At 33.7% G+C, this 19288-nt stretch overlaps 1 protein-coding gene across 5 annotated transcripts in view; it reads right to left on the bottom strand.

Annotated features, from left to right (window-relative positions):
* Positions 1-19288, bottom strand: part of LOC105206225 (serine/arginine repetitive matrix protein 1) — a 38781-nt gene that overhangs the window by 12231 nt on the left and 7262 nt on the right. For all 5 annotated transcript variants that reach the window (XM_011175757.3, XM_011175737.3, XM_026140556.2 and 2 more), the window contains exon 3: positions 10377-11141. In XM_011175757.3, the coding sequence (XP_011174059.1) occupies positions 10377-11141 (765 nt within the window). The remainder of the gene's footprint in view (positions 1-10376; positions 11142-19288) is intronic.

The raw sequence follows: 19288 nt of genomic DNA, 5'->3' as shown, positions 1-19288 counted from the left end.
ATAATGTGTGTGTACACACACACACACACACGCACGCACGCACGCACGCACGCACGCACGCACGCACGCACGCACGCACGCACGCACGCACGCACGCACGCACGCACGCACGCACGCACGCACGCACGCACGCACGCACGCACGCACGCACGCACGCACGCACGCACGCACGCACGCACGCACGCACGCACGCACGCACGCACGCACGCACGCACGCACGCACGCACGCACGCACGCACGCACGCACGCACGCACGCACGCACGCACGCACGCACGCACGCACGCACGCACGCACGCACGCACGCACGCACGCACGCACGCACGCACGCACGCACGCACGCACGCACGCACGCACGCACGCAGCACGCACGCACGCACGCACGCACGCACGCACGCACGCACGCACGCACGCACGCACGCACGCACGCACGCACGCACGCACGCACGCACGCACGCACGCACGCACGCACGCACGCACGCACGCACGCACGCACGCACGCACGCACGCACGCACGCACGCACGCACGCACGCACGCACGCACGCACGCACGCACGCACGCACGCACGCACGCACGCACGCACGCACGCACGCACGCACACACACACACACACGCAATATATACATACATACATACATACATGCACACATACATACATACATACATATATATATATATATATATATATATATACATACATACATACATATATATATATATATATATTTATATATATATTTATATATATATAACCAAGCAAATCAAAAACTGCTTACGTGAATATAATTAACCTCAACTCCCATCCACAATAAATAATATGTCTCTTGTATAGACAAGATTATATATTATGCACTTTTTTCAGCCGAATTTGTTTGTCTCGTACAAAAACGTGTTGAATAACTGTATTATTAATAAATATATGCAGTTAAAAATATATATTTTGCATTAACCAAAGTCAATATTATATTATACTCCTACGAATGCTACGTATAAAATTTTTCAAGTGTCATAAGATATGATTGACAAAGTGCATATGAATATGATAATGAAACATAGCTAATTAGATTGCATGAGCCTTATTAAATTTATTTTTATCTTTCTATCTTTCTCCAATGCATATTTTTTCCACCAAAAATGTGGTTTGCTTTTTCTCAGGTCTACCTCTAAGTCATACTTTTTTAACTCTAGCATAATGTAAATGTATATTTTGAATGAATTGACGTTTGACACAAATGTCACATGATTGAATAAAGATATAAAAATATGTGTAATTTTACAAGTTGAGTCTCAGAGGTCTCAACGCTGCGTATTCTCTCTGGTTTTAGAAATTTGTAACTAGATTAATTAATAAGTATGGTAAGTACATTTTGAATCCTGTTTATTAAAGTTAATAAAGTTAAGTGTAGCTCTTACAATATATATATTGAGTTCACTAAACCAGTTAAAATAATACATGATATTAAATATGCTCGCTGTGTTACAAAATAAATGTTAATTGTAAATAAATAATATGTGTTAATCTCGCTGTTACCTGATATTTAATAATATTTCTGAGCGTCTTATAAAAGATAATTCATTTTGTAACACAGCGAGCATATTTAATATCATGTATTATTTTAACTAGTTTTTAGTAACTCTATATACATTGTAAAAGTTACACTTACTTTATTAACTTTTTTAATAAACAAGATTCAAAATGTACTTACCTTACTTATTAATTAATCCAATTACAAATTTCTGAAACCAGAAAGTACACGCAGCGTTGAGGCCTCTAAGACTCAACTTGTAAAATTACACGTACACCAGGCATTGGAATCATTTTTATATCTTTATTCAATTATTTGATACTTGTTTCAAACGTCAATTCATTAAAAATATACATTTACATTAAGGCTAGAATTAAAAAAGCATGACTTAGAGGCAGACCCGAGAAAGCAAACTACATTTTTGCTGAGAAAGGTAAATATGCATTGGAGAAAGATAGCAAGATAAAAATAAATTTAATAAGGTGCATCCGATCTAATTAACCTCGTTTCATTACCATATTCATGTGCACTTTGTAAATCATATCTTCTTATGACACTCGAAAAATTTTATACGTAGCACTCGTAGGAGTATAATATATAATAATATTGACTCTAGTTAATGCAAAATATATATTTTTAACTGCACATATTCATTAATAATAGGCTTATTCAACGCATTTTTGCACCACGCGAAAGAATTCGGCAGAAAAATGTGTCGTTTGCCCCGCAAGCCGAGATATTATTGACGATTCAGGTTACAGGTTAAGAAACCTGTCATGCGTAATCATGATCGCGGTCACGTGATGCACATCACATGGTGCATCACGTGACCGCATAGATGCTGATAGTGTAGAATCCTATATAAAGAGAGAAGCGACATTGATGTCCGAAACTCTGATTGGTAATCTGATTGATACTTGATTGGCTAAGCGAGCACCCATATTGTGACCACAGCTGTTTGCAGAATGATACGAATGGTGTTTGATGACGTTAGAGCGGTCCCAAAATGGCGGTGGAGGACTCAATTGGATACTGAAGGTTGTGGTGGGGGTTTGATGTCGCTTCTCTCTTTATATAGGACTCTACTGATAGTGTAGTAGCGAGCGCCACACTGTGTCGAAAATGTGAAAGGGAGAATTCCTGAGGGCGACGACCAAGGAGACGTATCTTACAGAAAAATGTAGAGATTAGAATTTGCATCGCGATATCTCCGCTTGTACGGCACGGAGAGAAAAAATAAAAACACTTTTATATATGCAATTTTTCCCAAGCTTCGGATGAGACGACTTTGAACTTGATCGGTTCAGCCGTTGCTGAGATCTAATAATCTCGTTATGCTTGAACTCGCTGACTCGCGTAAAAGAGGCTTCGGTCTTTCTCGCTTTTTTTTTTAATTGGCACGAGACACGACCGCGCCTCTTGATTTATTATGAGCTGTTGAAACCGAACGAAACCATCACTGGGGAACGGTATCGACTTCAATTGATGCGACTGAACCGAGCACTGCGCAAAAAACAGCCACAATACAAGCAGAAGCACGACAAAGTGATTCTACTGCATAACAACGCTCGAGCTCATGTTGCCAAACCCGTTAAAACCTGCGTGGAAACGCATAAATGGGAAATCCTACCCCACCCGCCATATTCCCCAGATATTGCGCCGTCTAATTATTACTTGTTCCGTTCGATGACACATGGTCTGGTTGATCAGCAGTTCCGCTCATATAAAAACATTAAAAAATGGCTTGATTCGTGGATAGCCTCAAAAGATAAACACTTTTATCGTAACAGTTTTCGAGCTCTGCCAGAAAGATGGGCAAAAGTTGTAGCTAGCGAAGGTTACTTTGAATGATTCATTTATAACCATTTTTTCACAATAAAGTTGCATTTTCATTAAAAAAAAAAAAAAAAAAAAAAATGAGAACTTAGTTGCGCACCTAATAGAAAGGAAGAGAAAGGGAAATATCTTATACGTAAATGATATATTTTGACAGATAAAAGGACAATTGATTTATACGTGTGTTAGAAATAATATAAGTGCTTTATATAAATACAGCTCTCAAGTTTTTATTCCTTTTCGTAGCAAATATTACATTTATTTACCGTTTTACAATGTTCGTTGCAGATTGGTTTACAACAGTCAGCACAAGTGCTTTTTCTTGTTTCCTTTCGCTTCAAATTTCCTTATTACTACATATATAACAAGCACCAATAACTTTTTTCCTTTCTGTTTTGTCTTTTTCGGTAACTCGAGAAGTAGAAGCTAAAACAGTTTCGTCAATAACATTGACAGATTTTTGTAGCATGCGTTCGATGCAAGGGAAAATGTCCTCAAGAGAGTGTCGCATTATTTGAACATTTTGCAACCGATCTTGAATCATTGGGAGACATAATTCTTTTCCTAATTGATGTAAAAATATGCTCCGTGCATTACTTCTTTTCTTCAGCATACAATTATTTGTTATATAAATTAAGTAAGCAGGGAGAGCTGCAATGTCCAGAATATTCTAGAATAATGCAAGAGGCCATCTATTTGTCTTTTTGTGTGTAGTACAGTGTTCAAGTAAGTGGTCCATTACATCTACGCCAGATTTTATCTTATTATAAAAATGTATAATTTCTAGTTTTTCTTTTTCTCTAGTCGTTGCAATAAATTTATCTTTTTAAAAGTTCCTACTATCGTCAAATTCTATGATAATAGATGTTTTGCAAGTGTCAAAGTCGTAAAAGAAGTTCTTTAAAAAAGAACAAATCTTATATCCCTCAAAAAATAGAACCATTTAATTTACGTCAAGTATTTTCTACAGTGTACGGATTTTAAAACAACGTAACAATTTGTTCTTATGTTCCGATAAAGTAAAAAACAGTTATACTTTTGTTAACAATGCGTCATACTATCGCAACATTTGAAGAAAAAATATCAGAAATTGTACATTTCTACAATATAATAAGACAAAATCTGCCGTAAATGTAATAGACCACTTACTTGGACAGTATACTACACACAGAAAAACAAATAGATGGCCCCTCGCATTATTCTATAATATCCTGGATATTGCAGCTCTCGTTGCCTACCAAATTTATATGTTGAGGCAAATAATTATATGTTGAGAAAAAGAAGTAATGCAAGTTACCAAAAACAACAAAACAAGAAGGAAAATGTTATTGTTGTCTGTTATATATGTAATACATAGAGGTTTACCGAAGCAATTAAACACAATTTTGATTCGTCTAAAAATAAGAGAATCGGCAATTAAATGTTTATGCTTCCCTTTCTTATGTTAAATCGTGAGCTAATGAATAGACCCAGTCTATAGTTAACACTATTTTCACAATCACAATTTTACCATTAGTTTCTGATTGTGAAAAAATCTTCCATCTATTCGGAAAGCAATCCGTCGAGGCTTTCGCTAACCTATCAATCTCCCTCTCTCCGTCTCTCACTCTTCGGCAGTTGCTACTCCTGTCCGTCTGGTGGCAATCCGTCCAAGCAATCGATGATTTACGGATGTAGATGTTCACAAAGCTTACATATATGTAGTAATAAACAAATTCGTAAGCAAAGAAAAACAAGAAAAAAATTGTGCTGACTGTTGTAAACCAATCTACAACAAACGTTGTGAAACGGTAGATAAATGTAATATTTGCTACGAAAAAGAATAAAAACTCGAGCCGTATTTATATAAAGCACTTATATCATTTTTAACGTATGTATAAATCAATTGTCCTTTATCTGTAATAATATATTATATATACGTATAAAATACTTCCCTTCCCTCTAAAATACTTTCCTTTCTATATAAAATGTATACAGGGTGATTCAGAATAACCTTATGTCCTTGAAGAGTCATATTTCTGAGGTTATTCTGAAACGTTTTATTTAGCAAAAATTTGTCCAAAGCTTAGTTTTTAAATTATAAAAAAAAATAGTTATCCAATAATTGGGCGGGTATAGCGGTGAGACAAGGCCGGTACAATTCACTGTTCGTTATGGGCGATTACGTGAAGCGATCGCAATGATCAGCTGATAGCTCGAACACTGCTTTCCCTCCCTCCCAACTCTCTCTCTCTCTCCCCCCTCTCCCCGCTCTCTCAAAACTTCTATCCCATTCTCATTATCATGTTTTTCTTATTTATTTATCAATTCATGCTCTGACACTAAAATAATGCTAGAATTAAAAACGATATTTAATTATTTGACGTCTTTCTTTTAATAATTTTGTACAAGTAAAAAAATATTCTTTTTAAGTCAAAAATAGCATATTTAAAATGCATAATTAAAAAATAAAAATGCAGAGTAAAAGAGAAAGAGAGAGAGAGAGAGAGAGAGAGAGAGAAAGGCGAGTTCAATCAAATTTGAACGTATATACTCACTTTATCTTCACAAAGACAAAATATCCATATTAAACTTAAATTTTCTTTTCTTCTTAAATCACATCACTTGTCACAATCACTGTAATCATTTTTTTGATCAAAAATTACTAACGCATCACTTTATACGAATCACTATCGTCAATCACTATTAGTCACTACTAATCACGCGTGAGAATTACTCAAAAAAAGGAACACGTGTTTACACGACAAACACACGACACGTGTTTACAACAAAGAGGTTAGGTTATCCTCTTTGCTTTACAAGCAAGCAGTCGACTCGTTTTATTGTTCGCAATATCACTGTGTAATCAACGTTCTAAAAGTCAGAAAACAATTAAAAATTAAAAATACTGTTGGCTTGTGACCATAAATTCGAAGATTTCACGATCATCCCGGACGAGCCAAAAGTTGCACTCGCGGCGCGTTTACGGCTCACGTTTCTCGAGCGACTATCTCTTGTCTCATATCAAACTCACGAGTCTTTCTGCCATCAAAAACCGGAATGACCTTGAAATCTTTAAGATCACGGTCACATGCACGTGTTTCATTTTTTGAGTAATTCTCACGCGTGATTAATAATGACTAATAATAATTGACGATAGTGATTTGTATAAAGTGATGCGTTACTATTTTTTGATCAAAAGAATGATTGCAGTGTATGTGACAAATGATGTGATTTAAGAAGAAAAAAGAAAAATCTCGAGTTTAATATGGATATTTTGTCTTCGTGAAGATAAAGGCTGATTGCTGTGTAGGATGATAAGTGAGTATACACGTTCAAATTTGATCAAACTCGTCTCTCTCTCTCTCTCTCTCTCTCTCTCTTTCACTCTGCATTTTCATTTTTCAATCATGCCTTTTAAATATACTATTTTTGACTAAAAAAAATATTTTTTACACGTACAGAATTATTAAAAGACGTCAAATAATTGAATATTGTTTTTAATTCTAGCATTATTTCACTGTTAGTGTATGAATTGATAAATAAATAAGAAAAGAATAAAAATGAGAATGGGATAGAGGCTTTGAAAGAGCGGGAGAGAGAGTGAGAGAGAGGGGGAAGAAAGGAAAAGCAGTGTTCTAGCTGTCAGCTTATCACTCACTCAGCTATCGCCTCACGCAATCGCTCGTATCAAACGGTGAGTTGCGCCGGACCTGCCTCACTGCTATACGCGCCCGGTTATTGAATAACTATTTCCTTTTATTATTTAAAAACTACGCTTTGGACAAATTTTTGCCAAAGAAAAAGTTGTTTCAGAATAACCTCAAGAATATGTCTCTTCAAGAACATAAGGTTATTCTGAATCACCCTGTATGGGTACCCCGATTAGTCAACAAACGGCTAGTCAACTTCAACAATCAAAAACTCAAAATTTTTTCCTGTTTTTAAATAAACGGTTAAATTTACGTAAAATCGTTCAAATAATGGGGATCTAAAGCCTTTTGACGCTGTTTTAAGTGAAACATATCAAAATTGAAACAAAAAGCACAAAATGGGTACTCGGTTAGTTAATTGAAAGTTAAACTTTGGTATCATTTTGTTCATATTTTCAACTACATGTGACATTTTTTTCAAGTTGTTTCCTATGAAAATGTCTAAGATACAAGCTGCCGTCTATCGAAGATCATCAGGTCATTTGTGGCAAATGTGGAAGTCACAGTTTTGATCTGAAAAAAAAACGGCGAATATTCTGGATTATTGACATGTTTTCTAAGAACATGAACCAACTTGCAGAAACATATCTTAATTAAGGTGGGATTCCGGTGTTTCGGGTTAAAAAAATCGATTTTTTTTTTACGGAGTATTTTATACGGAATATTTTAGTTTAACATCCAAGAATATCTCCAAAAAATTTCATTTCAAAATTCGTAAAACTTCCAAAGTTCGGTCTTTACTGACCCGAGCGCAAGTCTTGATGAATTCGATCATGAACCATCACTACATGAAGATGTTCAGCAAGACGTAAAGCTAATTTTCGAAGATTTATCATCAAGAGAATTGTTAGAAAAATATTTGGATGGTAAAACTCAAAATAATGAAAGTTTTTACTCTACCTGCAATTCGCGACTAAACACCCTCATTGTGAATCAGAAATAATTGAAATCGCTGCTTATTTAGCAACTGGAATTTTTAATAAAGGTTTTTGTGCTGTACTTAAAACTATGATAATGATAGGAAGAGTTATAGAAGAAAAGGCCAAAATATAAAAACCGAAGAGCAAGATCAATACTGGATTGAAAGATCAACGCGATGAAGCCTCGAGGCAAACAAAAGAAGCAAACAAAACGTAGAAGCAAACAAATGACTCAAAACCAATTCTACGAAAAAGAGGAAAAACTACTATATAGCCCTAGAATAGCTGGGTAACAAAAAGTCATGTAAGTACTTGATATACTTATATAAACTAAACTTTAAACGCTGTTTTCTCAAAATAACATTTTTGCGGATGGTGTGCAAGATATTTTTGTAACCATTGAATCGATTACCTTCAAATTTGGCCTGCGTGTTCAGCAAACATTACTTTATCGTTCGATGAATCAGAATATTGATAAATTATATAGTTTTTTTTTACATAATAAAAATGGACAAATTTTGTAGTAAAAACTATAGTTTTGATTTGAAAATTTAATAACTTTCGCAATAATTTTTATTATTTAATTCTGATTTATCAAACTAAAACTCCAAGTGTATAAAGTAAAACGCCATTTCACTTTTCTTGTTTCAGACTACCTGGAAGATCAATCGTGCACACCAGTACATGAAGAATTTTGCGCAATGTTATATTTAATCATATGTAGCTTCTATATTTATACGAAGGATATTTTTTAAATGAGGTCCGTTTTTTAATAAAAAGAAAAATACTATAAATATTATTAAAATGTATTTTTTTCCATATTCTACATACTTTTACCTAATTTTCTACATAATTGCCATTTTTGTTCAAACATTTGTCATAATACTCAACAAGTTTTTGAATTCCGATGTCAAAGAAATCTGCCGCCTGTGAAGAAGCCCAATCCATGACAGCAGTTTTCACTTTTTCGTCGTTGTTGAACCGTTGATCACCAAGGAATTCTTTTAAGTACCAAAACAAGTGAAAATCGCTGGGTGCAAGGTCTAGACTGTAAGAGAGATGATCCAGTTGCTCCCATCCAAAAGACATGATTACAATATGCACATTAACCCGCCCGTCCTTAAACATTCTCACCCACTTTCGAACTTTACTGTCACTCATAGTATTATCGTAAACTTCACAAATCTAACGGTGAATTTCCGCTGCTATCAAGTTTCTTGCACTCAAGAATCAAATTACAGATCGTATCTCACAGTTGGCGGGCAACTCAATTTTTTTAAACATTATAAATTTCTACAGCTCCGCACACAGACGGACGATACGACTGCAAATAGCGTTTAAACGCGTGCAAAGCATGCTGGGAACAAACGCCCATGAGCACTGCGACGATCGCGTATTATTCTCACTCTCATTTACAAATGGACCTTATTTAAAAAATAGCCCTCGTAATTAAAAATTAACAAAAAAAACTGTACGTTCTTAAAAAATAAATAAAAACATGGTGCAAATTTCAAATTAGTTTCGGAAAAAAAATTCCTAAATTTTGCTGTTTTTGGCAAAAAAAATCGGAATCCCCCCTTAAAAGTGTTTTTTATTGCAAAACAATTGCAGAAAATTGTAAAAATTGAAACTTTTTCAAACACCTAAAACATTCAATTTTCAACATTTTCAGTTGCAAAATGATTCATATTCTTAGAAAACATGTCAATAATCCAGAACATTCGCCATTTTTCTTTCAGATCAAAATTGTAACCTCTATATATCCCGCAAATAACCAACCTCTGATAATGACCTTCGATAGACGGCAGCTTGTATATTTTCATAAAAACTAGAAAAAAATGTCATGTAGTAAAAATTATGAGCAAAATGAGGGAAGGTACCGATAGCGCACAGTACTATTGCACACAGCCAATCACAGCGGCTGGTGCCTAGTGATATTCTTCTGTTCAAGCGCTATGAGTGGTTGTGAGTGGCTTGTGTGCAATAGTACTGTGCGCTATCGGTACCTTCCCGCAAAATGATACCAAAGTTTAAATAGATTCCAATTATTTTATCCATCTCAAAAAAAAAGTAAAAAAAGCTTAAAAAACAGCCTCCTAATGTGGTCCCCCCCCCCCCTTAATGACTGCAAATCGTTTATTGCAAAATTAAAATATCATAAAAAATATAAACAATGCTTTCTTAAATAATTATAAATATTCTGTTTTATAATTTTTAAAGTTAAGTTTAAAAATTTTTAATTAATATTACAATTTAATATCATCATAAGTTAATATAATTCCTTGATTCTTTAATTTCTCTGTTTTTTCTGACTGCTAATAATCCTGATCTTTCTCCATAAAACTGATTGTCACAATCTCCCAATAAAATAAAAATAGCAAAAACTAAATATTAATAATTTACCAATGAGATAGGATCTGGTACTCGTGGATCATCCGGTAATCTGCTGTGATGTTTCTCTTTACGGCGAACCTTGGCTTCTTTCTCCTTAAGGTTCTTGTAATCCTTCTGATGACGCAGCGGCGGTTGCGACGTCAATGGTGGTGTACGCGGCCGCGGTAGAGGTGGCGACCGTGGTCTCGTGCGCGGCTGTAGAGCACGCGAACTGGATGCGATTACATCTTTAGGATGCGCCCTGGTTCGTATCGGACTAATCGATCTCGAGTGCGAGCGAGACAGTGGTGCAACGCGTCGTCGTTCTTTCGGCGAACAAACAGAACACGATCTGTCGGAACACGTGCTGCCTGTACTCGAGTTACGAGCAGCCGATCTGTTTTTATTGTGTTCACGAGAGGAGCGTTCACGTGGCGATCGTGGACTTCTCGTTCGGGGGCTGCGAGGTCGCGGACTATGAGGACTACGAGATCGCGGGCTTCTCGGACTTTTAGGGTGTCCTCTATTGCTGGATTCACTACCGCCACCAACATATAGCTCTTTATATCCACTATGACGCCACCTGTTTGGATCCCGTTCTTCTGCTTCCAATAGCTTCTTGTTCCAGTAGCTTGATTGTGACTCGCGCGCCTTTCGCATTACATTGTCTATCTCCTTCCGCTTACTAGAACTCTCGCCATGTGGTCTGGATTGTGATACGCTCGTATCCATCCGCAGCCTGCTTGAATTGCTGCTATTGCCACCTCTTCTTCTATCATAATCTCGAGATGACATCTTTAAAGATTAAATTATTTAAAAATAAAACAAAATACATTATTAATATATAATTATATTAAAATAAGCAATTGTTTTTTACAAAATATAAAATATTAATTTTGGGTTTAAATGTAAAATAATTTTTCAACCGTTATCAAATTGTTCATACAAATCTTGTATAAAAATTCTAAGAATTTTCAAATTTTGCAGAAATATTTATTTAAAATTTAAAAAAAATAGAAAATTTTTAAAATATAACTTCAGAATGTATATACACACATACACGCGCGCACGCACTCACACACACGCGCACACATATACGCGCGCGCGCGCGTGCGTATGCGCGCGTGTGTGTACATAAACTGATCTTAAATAAAATTCACAAAAATGTACGCGTATATGTCATACTTAATTATAACTGATTATTATTACGTTAAGAAAAATTATTTTACATTAAAATAAAGATGATAAAATAGCTGTTTTATAAATAGAAACAGAATTTAACTTTAAAAATAAAATTCCAAAAATTTCCCTGAGTGCCGAACAAATCCTATAAATCCTTCATATTTATAACAACAAATCAAGGATTCACGAGATAAAAAAATCAAATAAATTAAATCAAAATTCATATCTAAACTAGAATAGCTTAGGAGCCGTGCTGGGTGTTGTGTGCCAAAAACAAAATAAAAACGAATGTAAATAACGTAAACGTTTCGACTATTTAATTACTAGTTATCTTCAGTTCAATGTTTGAATCTATAACATCAAAACAATTAAATAGCAAATCGTATCAAAAACTTAACGCAACATTAATCAATAAATTGAGATCTTACCGAATATATCTGCGATATCAGCTGGTACGAAAACGTATTTAAACATGCTTACAAAATGTGTCGAAAAGCGTTTTAGTTCGAGAGGTAACCTTGAGAAACGAGCAAAAAGACATCGTTTTCGGAACATGAGTCTAGTAAACCCGCACAAAAAAGAAAAAACAACAATATTCAATGTCAGAATGTAAAAAATAAATAAATACAGATAAAAATAATAATAAATATAATAGATTGAGAGCTGTACAAGTCAAGATAATAAAATAGTAAAAAAAAATCTAACGTAAACTCAAAATATAACAAAAATTAATAAATTGCAAGCTGTACAAGTCCAATAATAAAATTGTAAAATGGAATAAATAACATAAAAAAAATAATATAAAACATACCTATGAGTTCCTAAAACTATATCTTATATGATACTGGTACGAATGTACATCACACAGTGTTGTGAAACAAATAATAAGGTAAGAGAATTATCGAAACGGAACCATATGAGTAGGAAAGAAGGGTGGAGGAGGGAGGGGGGAGGATCAGACATTAAGGAAGGGAAATACGATCGAGAATAAGAAGATACGCGTCAGAAAGCAGTTCGGTATCACTTTGTTTGTTAAGATCTTTTTGTTGTTTCTTTATGTGAAATTTGAAGGATAATTATTTTCAAGTAAAATGTTAATCATACAAGTAAAATTTTTTTGATAAAACTGTGGATATGATAATAAAATTATTCTATCCACCATACCAAAAACAATACTCTTTTTGTAACACAACGGGTGATGTGAAAAGAAATTGAGATATCTCCCCAAAAAAGTGGGTTTACGGTACTGATCAAAAATAATCATATTGTTCCACTTTATCAATAACACATCAAAAAAACTGATTTTACCCTCTCTCTCTCCGTCTCCATTATGAATTGTAGGCGGTCATGCATAGAATTGAAAGTGTCGAGAATACAGGATAGTAAGTAATCGGGCGCTGTCAATATAATGTCATTTACATATCTAAAATAGGTTGGTAAATGGAACGGAAGATTTTTTTATCGCAGTACACTCCAAATCCTGCATGACCAAATTAGCTTAAATAGGAGATAGTGAAAATCCCATTGGTAAACCAAAGAACTGTTTATAAACGTTATTAAATTTAAAACAAGTGAAATCTGATATTAAATTTAATGCCTGAAGAAATTCAGTAAGGGGAATAAGAGTCTTTTTTGAAATCAAATCCCATCTCGACGTGACGCTTTCCATCGCTAAGTTTTTTGGAACATTAGTAAAAAGAAACACATCCAGAGGCGCTAAAATATGATCTGATTCCAAGTTGAAACCATTGAGCTTGTTAACCAAATGGTAAACTATTTTTTATAAAACTAGGGACTTCCATTATACTATTGTAAAGAATTTGGTGCAAAAAATTAGCTAGCAAATATAAAGACCTGTTTATTGACGATATTATTATTCTAAGAAGGTTATCCTGCTTATGTATATTTGGTAAACCGTAGGCTCACGGTAACATCCCATCGGTTGTTAAAATACTCCTATATGCTGGTTGTTCAATATAGTTATTTTTCAACCAATTAGAGACAAAAGAGCGCGCTTTTTAGTTAATTTCGCGACCAAATCTTTTTGCACGCGTATGTAGGTAGATTCATCAGAGAACATCCCTTCCATTCTCAAAATGTAATGTTTTTTGTCAAGGGCTACCGTTAAATTTTCCTTATCAGCTCTGGTAAACAGAATATCTGGATGCTCTCTAACGAGTCTTGAAACATAAATCGGATATCAGGAAATCTAGTTCCTCTTCTGTTATCACAAAACATCGTATTGATTATAACCATGAATTTGATTAGGACAACGTTAAAATTTTAGATTAAAAACCATCTTTTAAAAAAAAGATCAATATCTGAAATGTTACACATAAAAAAACAACAAAATGGTCTCAACAAACAAAGTGATACCAAACTGCTTTCTGACGCGTATCTTCCTATTCTCGATCGTATTTCCCCTCCCTAACGTCTGATCCCCCCCTCTTTCCTACTCATATGCTTCCGTTTCGACAATTTTCTTACCTTATTATTCGTTTCACTACACTCTGTAATGTACATTCGTACCATCATCATATAGGATATAGTTTTCGGAACTCATAGGTATGTTCTATATTATTCTTTTCATGTTATCTATTCCATTTTACAATTTTATTATCTTGACTTGTACAGCTCTCAATATATTATATTTATTATTATTCTTATCTGTATTTATTTTTACATTCTGACATTGAATATTGATGCTTTTTTTCTTTTTTGTGCGGGTTTACTAGAGTTATGTTCCGAAAACGATGTCCTTTCGCTCGTTCCTCACGGTTACCTCTCAAATTAAGACGCTTTTCGACACATTTTGTAAGCACGTTTAAATGTAATACGTTTTCGTAAGAATATATCGCAGATATATTCGGTAAGATCTCAATTTATTAATTAATATTGCGTTAAATTTTTGATACAATTTGCTATTTAAATGTTTTAATGTTATAGATTCAAACATTGTACTGAAGATGACTAGTAATTAAACAGTCAAAACGTTTACGTTATTTACATTCGTTTTTGCTTTGTTTTTGGCATACAACACCCAGCCCGGCTTTTAAGCTCTTCTTGTTTTGATTTGAATTGTTATTCTGTAAAAACCTCAAACTTTTGTATTTATTTTCTAATTTTTTAAATCAAAATTATATATCAAAAAAAATTCCCTGAAAAAAATTTTTTACATTTTCTAAATAGTAAACAGTCTAATAACACAGATCTGCAAGAATTTGTTGCTTGAGAATTTAGATCAGTGACCTTCAAAATAATTTCAAATATATTTAGCTTACCTATGCTAGTATTCCTTCAGTCTGTTAAAGGGCTATACTTCTATGCTTTCAAAAGTTCATAACTGTGTTCAAAAGTTCTAAATGCTCAGTAAACATTAAAGAGTCTTACGAGATGTTTTTTGGACATCCTATGACATTTTTTGAACATTTCTTTAGATATCTTAATAATAATAATTTTGGATATGCACATAACAAGCAGCGATGCCAGTTGAGGCACTATTAACATGTCTTTAAGACAAAGTCTTAACTCTTAAACACACCAACCCCGTAAAATACGTAAACATATTTTCCGGTCTGCAAAACTTTTTCAACGTTAAGAAACTTATAACTTTGGTTCCAATCAATATTTTTCAACAATTTCATTTCAAATAAAAGTTTAGAATTTCAGAAATATGACTGCACAATCGGCATTGCTGAAAAACGATTTACTGTAAAGTTATAAAAGAAAAATCATTAAGCAAAAATAAAATTGTTCAAAAATCCACTTTTCCTTGAAAAAAAAATCATATTTTTGCAACAAAAAACTTTTAAGGACTTTAAAATATGGCGTTTTAAAGCTAGAGTTATACTTAAAAAAAAAATAGTATTGTCCTTCCTTTTAACAAGTATAAGTATGTAACAAGGAGAGTATGAGTTATTTTTGGGTACCTAAAAATTCACTTTTTTTTAAAACAAAATCATATCTTTGCAAAAAAGCGAATATAAAGAATTTTTGATCAACTAAAACTGTCTATAATTAAAAATTAATGTGTTTCATGATATATTTTGGATCCTGCGTAAAAAACCTCTTTTCCACAGCACTATACACATAGTATTCTAACTTTAGACAGAGTGTATGCAAGTAACATATACAAACGGATCTATTCAAACGAGTTTTGTCTTTTTATTTAATATAAGTTTACTCACAAACAAGTTACACTCACACACAATAATCCCACAGACTTCAACAAAACTTTGTTGCCATCATTTAAATTCTAGTTGACCAATAAAGTTAATCAATTATATTAATTGAAATACATTTCAATTTTTTTTCCCTCTGTTCCGAACTTCCTATCTCATTCTGCCTTCATACAGCAACGTTCAAAACATCATAGGTTTCCCTAACCTCTTAGTGTGTTTAAAGATTAAAAATATCTGAAGACATCTTTAAAACAATGTCAGCTAAAAAAAACCGCACGTTAATAAAACAAAAACTAATTTGATAAAAAAAGAATAATACTATGAAGTCACCAATTAAAATAATGAAAATAATTTACTTTCTTTATAATATTTTTATGAATATAGTCAAAGTCGTCATTTTTAGGTTATTTTACTTTATTTTAAAAACCAAACGTGACAGGCAATTTCTATATGATAAACGGCCAAAATCATGTTCAACTCCCAAAATTACAAAAGAAATCATATATATTTCTCAAACAATTTTTTAACATTCTTAATTTCACAGATCTGTATTATTTATAAAATGATAGTAGAAAAACATTGCTGAATGCATATCTAAATCGCATCTAATTAATATTTTATATTTTTAAAATGACGCTCATTTCACATCATCGGTTATTGCAATAAATATTACTAAATGCTTTGAAGATCAAACTGACTAAAACACCTTTCCCGTATAGTTGAAGAATCCAAATTTAAACACTGATAGAGTTAATATTTTTCGCAATAATTTCTTTGCAGTTTTTCGGGATTAGAGGATAGTAGAGATGCGTACAAGCATTAATAAAAAAAAATAATTAAATAGTAATTTAATTTCGTGATCATACTCGCGCGCGAGATTTTTCTTAAAAATGTGCTTTGGGTCCTAAAAAACAATTCGGCGCGCAGTTTGTAGAATCTTGTAAATGTATGCGTGCGTGTATATTCATATATATGTATACATACATATATACGTATATAGTAACATATAGAATAAAAAAAATTTTAGAAGGCTAAAGAGAAAAGAAACTTTCTTTTACTAAATTTTTTTATTCAAAGTTTCTGGTGTTTTTTTTTTTTCAGTCATTTACATCTGTAATTTTAAAACATATTCAACAGCCCATTTTGTCATTGCTTGACATGTTCAGTCTTCATTATTGTTCATTATAGCCTGACTATGTATGAGCAAGCTTTCAATTAGTGTTATCATCTGAAAGCTCGAAAATAGCATTACAACTGACTGGCAGTTTACTAATATAAAATTTTTTTGAACGCTTATGAAGAAAAAATGAAAAGCATTTATATTATCAAATTCAGCAAATATACAAATCACTTTTTACAGCTATTTAGAAAACTAGTTAAAAGCATACCCAGATTATACTGATTGTCAAGCTAAAAAAACAATAGAGATTTGGATGACATATTAAAAAATGACGAACTATTGAATGTTCTTTAAAAATATATGCTTTTTTTTAAATTCTCATAAAACTTCTTGTAGATATAATGTATACATTCTTATACGACTAATTTAAGTAGTGTGTGTGAAGCTGGCACATCATTTGGTGGAAAATCACTAAACATTGACAGTTCTGAGTTTATTTTCAATAGTTCTACAGTTCCTGATAGATAAAACAAACAGTTCTGGCCTTTAAAGCGAAAAAAATAGGACAAAGTGAGGTGCCAGGTTCACGCAGCACCTCAGTTTGTCCTACGACATTTTCCAGACCGAATTCTTGTAGGATTTTAAAAGATCTATAGTTCTAGATGAGTTCTAGAAAGAGTTCCAGCGTTTAACATAGTTAATTTATTTTTTTTTTTTTAAATTATTATAAAACATTTATGTTATAATACTATATAATAGAGTTCCGTGTACGAAAATATATTTTTCCTACAATTCTCAACATACTAAAACGCGTTCCGAAGAGTTCCGGGCGATTCCGATATTAGTTAATTAACAAAAAATTAATAACTCCCGAAAAAGTCGATTTTCCGCACATATAGGTGAGGTGCTGGACTTTTTCGAAGAGTTCTGTGTACGAAAAAATATTTTTCCTACAGTTCTCAACATATTAAAGCGCATTCCGAAGAGTTCCGGGCGATTCCGATATTAGTTAATTAACAAAAAATTAATAACTCCCGAAAAAGCCGATTTTCCGCACATATAGGTGAGGTGCTGGACTTTTTCGAAGAGTTCTGTGTACGAAAAAATATTTTTCCTACAGTTCTCAACATATTAAAGAGCGTTCCGAAGAGTTCCGGGCGATTTCGATATTAGTTAATTAACACAAAATTAATAACTCCCGAAAAAGCCGATTTTCCGCACATATAGGTGAGGTGCTGGACTTTTTCGAAGAGTTCTGTGTACGAAAAAATATTTTTCCTACAGTTCTCAACATATTAAAGCGCGTTCCGAAGAGTTCCGGGCGATTCCGATATTAGTTAATTAATAAAAAATTAATAACTCCCGAAAAAGCCGATTTTCCGCACATATAGGTGAGGTGCTGGACTTTTTCGAAGAGTTCTGTGTACGAAAAAATATTTTTCCTACAGTTCTCAACATATTAAAGCGCGTTCCGAAGAGTTCCGGGCGATTCTGATATTAGTTAATTAACAAAAAATTAATAACTCCCGAAAAAGCCAATTTTCCGCACATATAGGTGAGGTGCTGGACTTTTTCGAAGAGTTCTGTGTACGAAAAAATATTTTTCCTACAGTTCTCAACATACCAAAGCGCGTTCCGAAGAGTTCCGGGCGATTCCGATATTAGTTAATTAACAAAAAATTAATAACTCCCGAAAAAGTCGATTTTCCGCACATATAGGTGAGGTGCTGGACTTTTTCGAAGAGTTCTGTGTACGAAAAAATATTTTTCCTACAGTTCTCAACATATTAAAGCGCGTTCCGAAGAGTTCCGGTCGATTGCATAATTTATTAGTTAATAATAAATTGTTAACTCCCGCCAAACACGTATTTTGTCATATATGGGTGAGACGCTGGGCTTTATTCGAGAGTTCCGTGTACAAAAAAATATTTTTCCAATAGTTCTTAACGTAACAAAGCGCCTTCCGAAGAGTTCCGGTCGATTGCATAATTTATTATTAACTAATAAATATTATTAACTAATAAATATTATTAACTAATAAATTATGCAATCGACCGGAACTCTTCGGAAGGCGCTTTGTTACGTTAAGAACTATTGGAAAAATATTTTTTTGTACACGGAACTCTCGAATAAAGCCCAGCGTCTCACCCATATATGACAAAATACGTGTTTGGCGGGAGTTAACAATTTATTATTAACTAATAAATTATGCAATCGACCGGAACTCTTCGGAAGGCGCTTTGTTACGTTAAGAACTATTGGAAAAATATTTTTTTGTACACGGAACTCTTCGAAAAAGTCCAGCACCTCACCTATATGTGCGGAAAATCGGCTTTTTCGGGAGTTATTAATTTTGTGTTAATTAACTAATATTGGAATCGCCCGGAACTCTTCGGAACGCTCTTTAATATGTTGAGAACTGTAGGAAAAATATTTTTTCGTACACAGAACTCTTCGAA

Source organism: Solenopsis invicta, chromosome 4, assembly GCF_016802725.1.
Source record: "Solenopsis invicta isolate M01_SB chromosome 4, UNIL_Sinv_3.0, whole genome shotgun sequence".
Lineage (NCBI taxonomy): Eukaryota > Metazoa > Arthropoda > Insecta > Hymenoptera > Formicidae > Solenopsis > Solenopsis invicta.
Note: the sequence above shows the minus strand (reverse complement) of the source record. Positions and strands in the feature narration are given on the sequence as shown.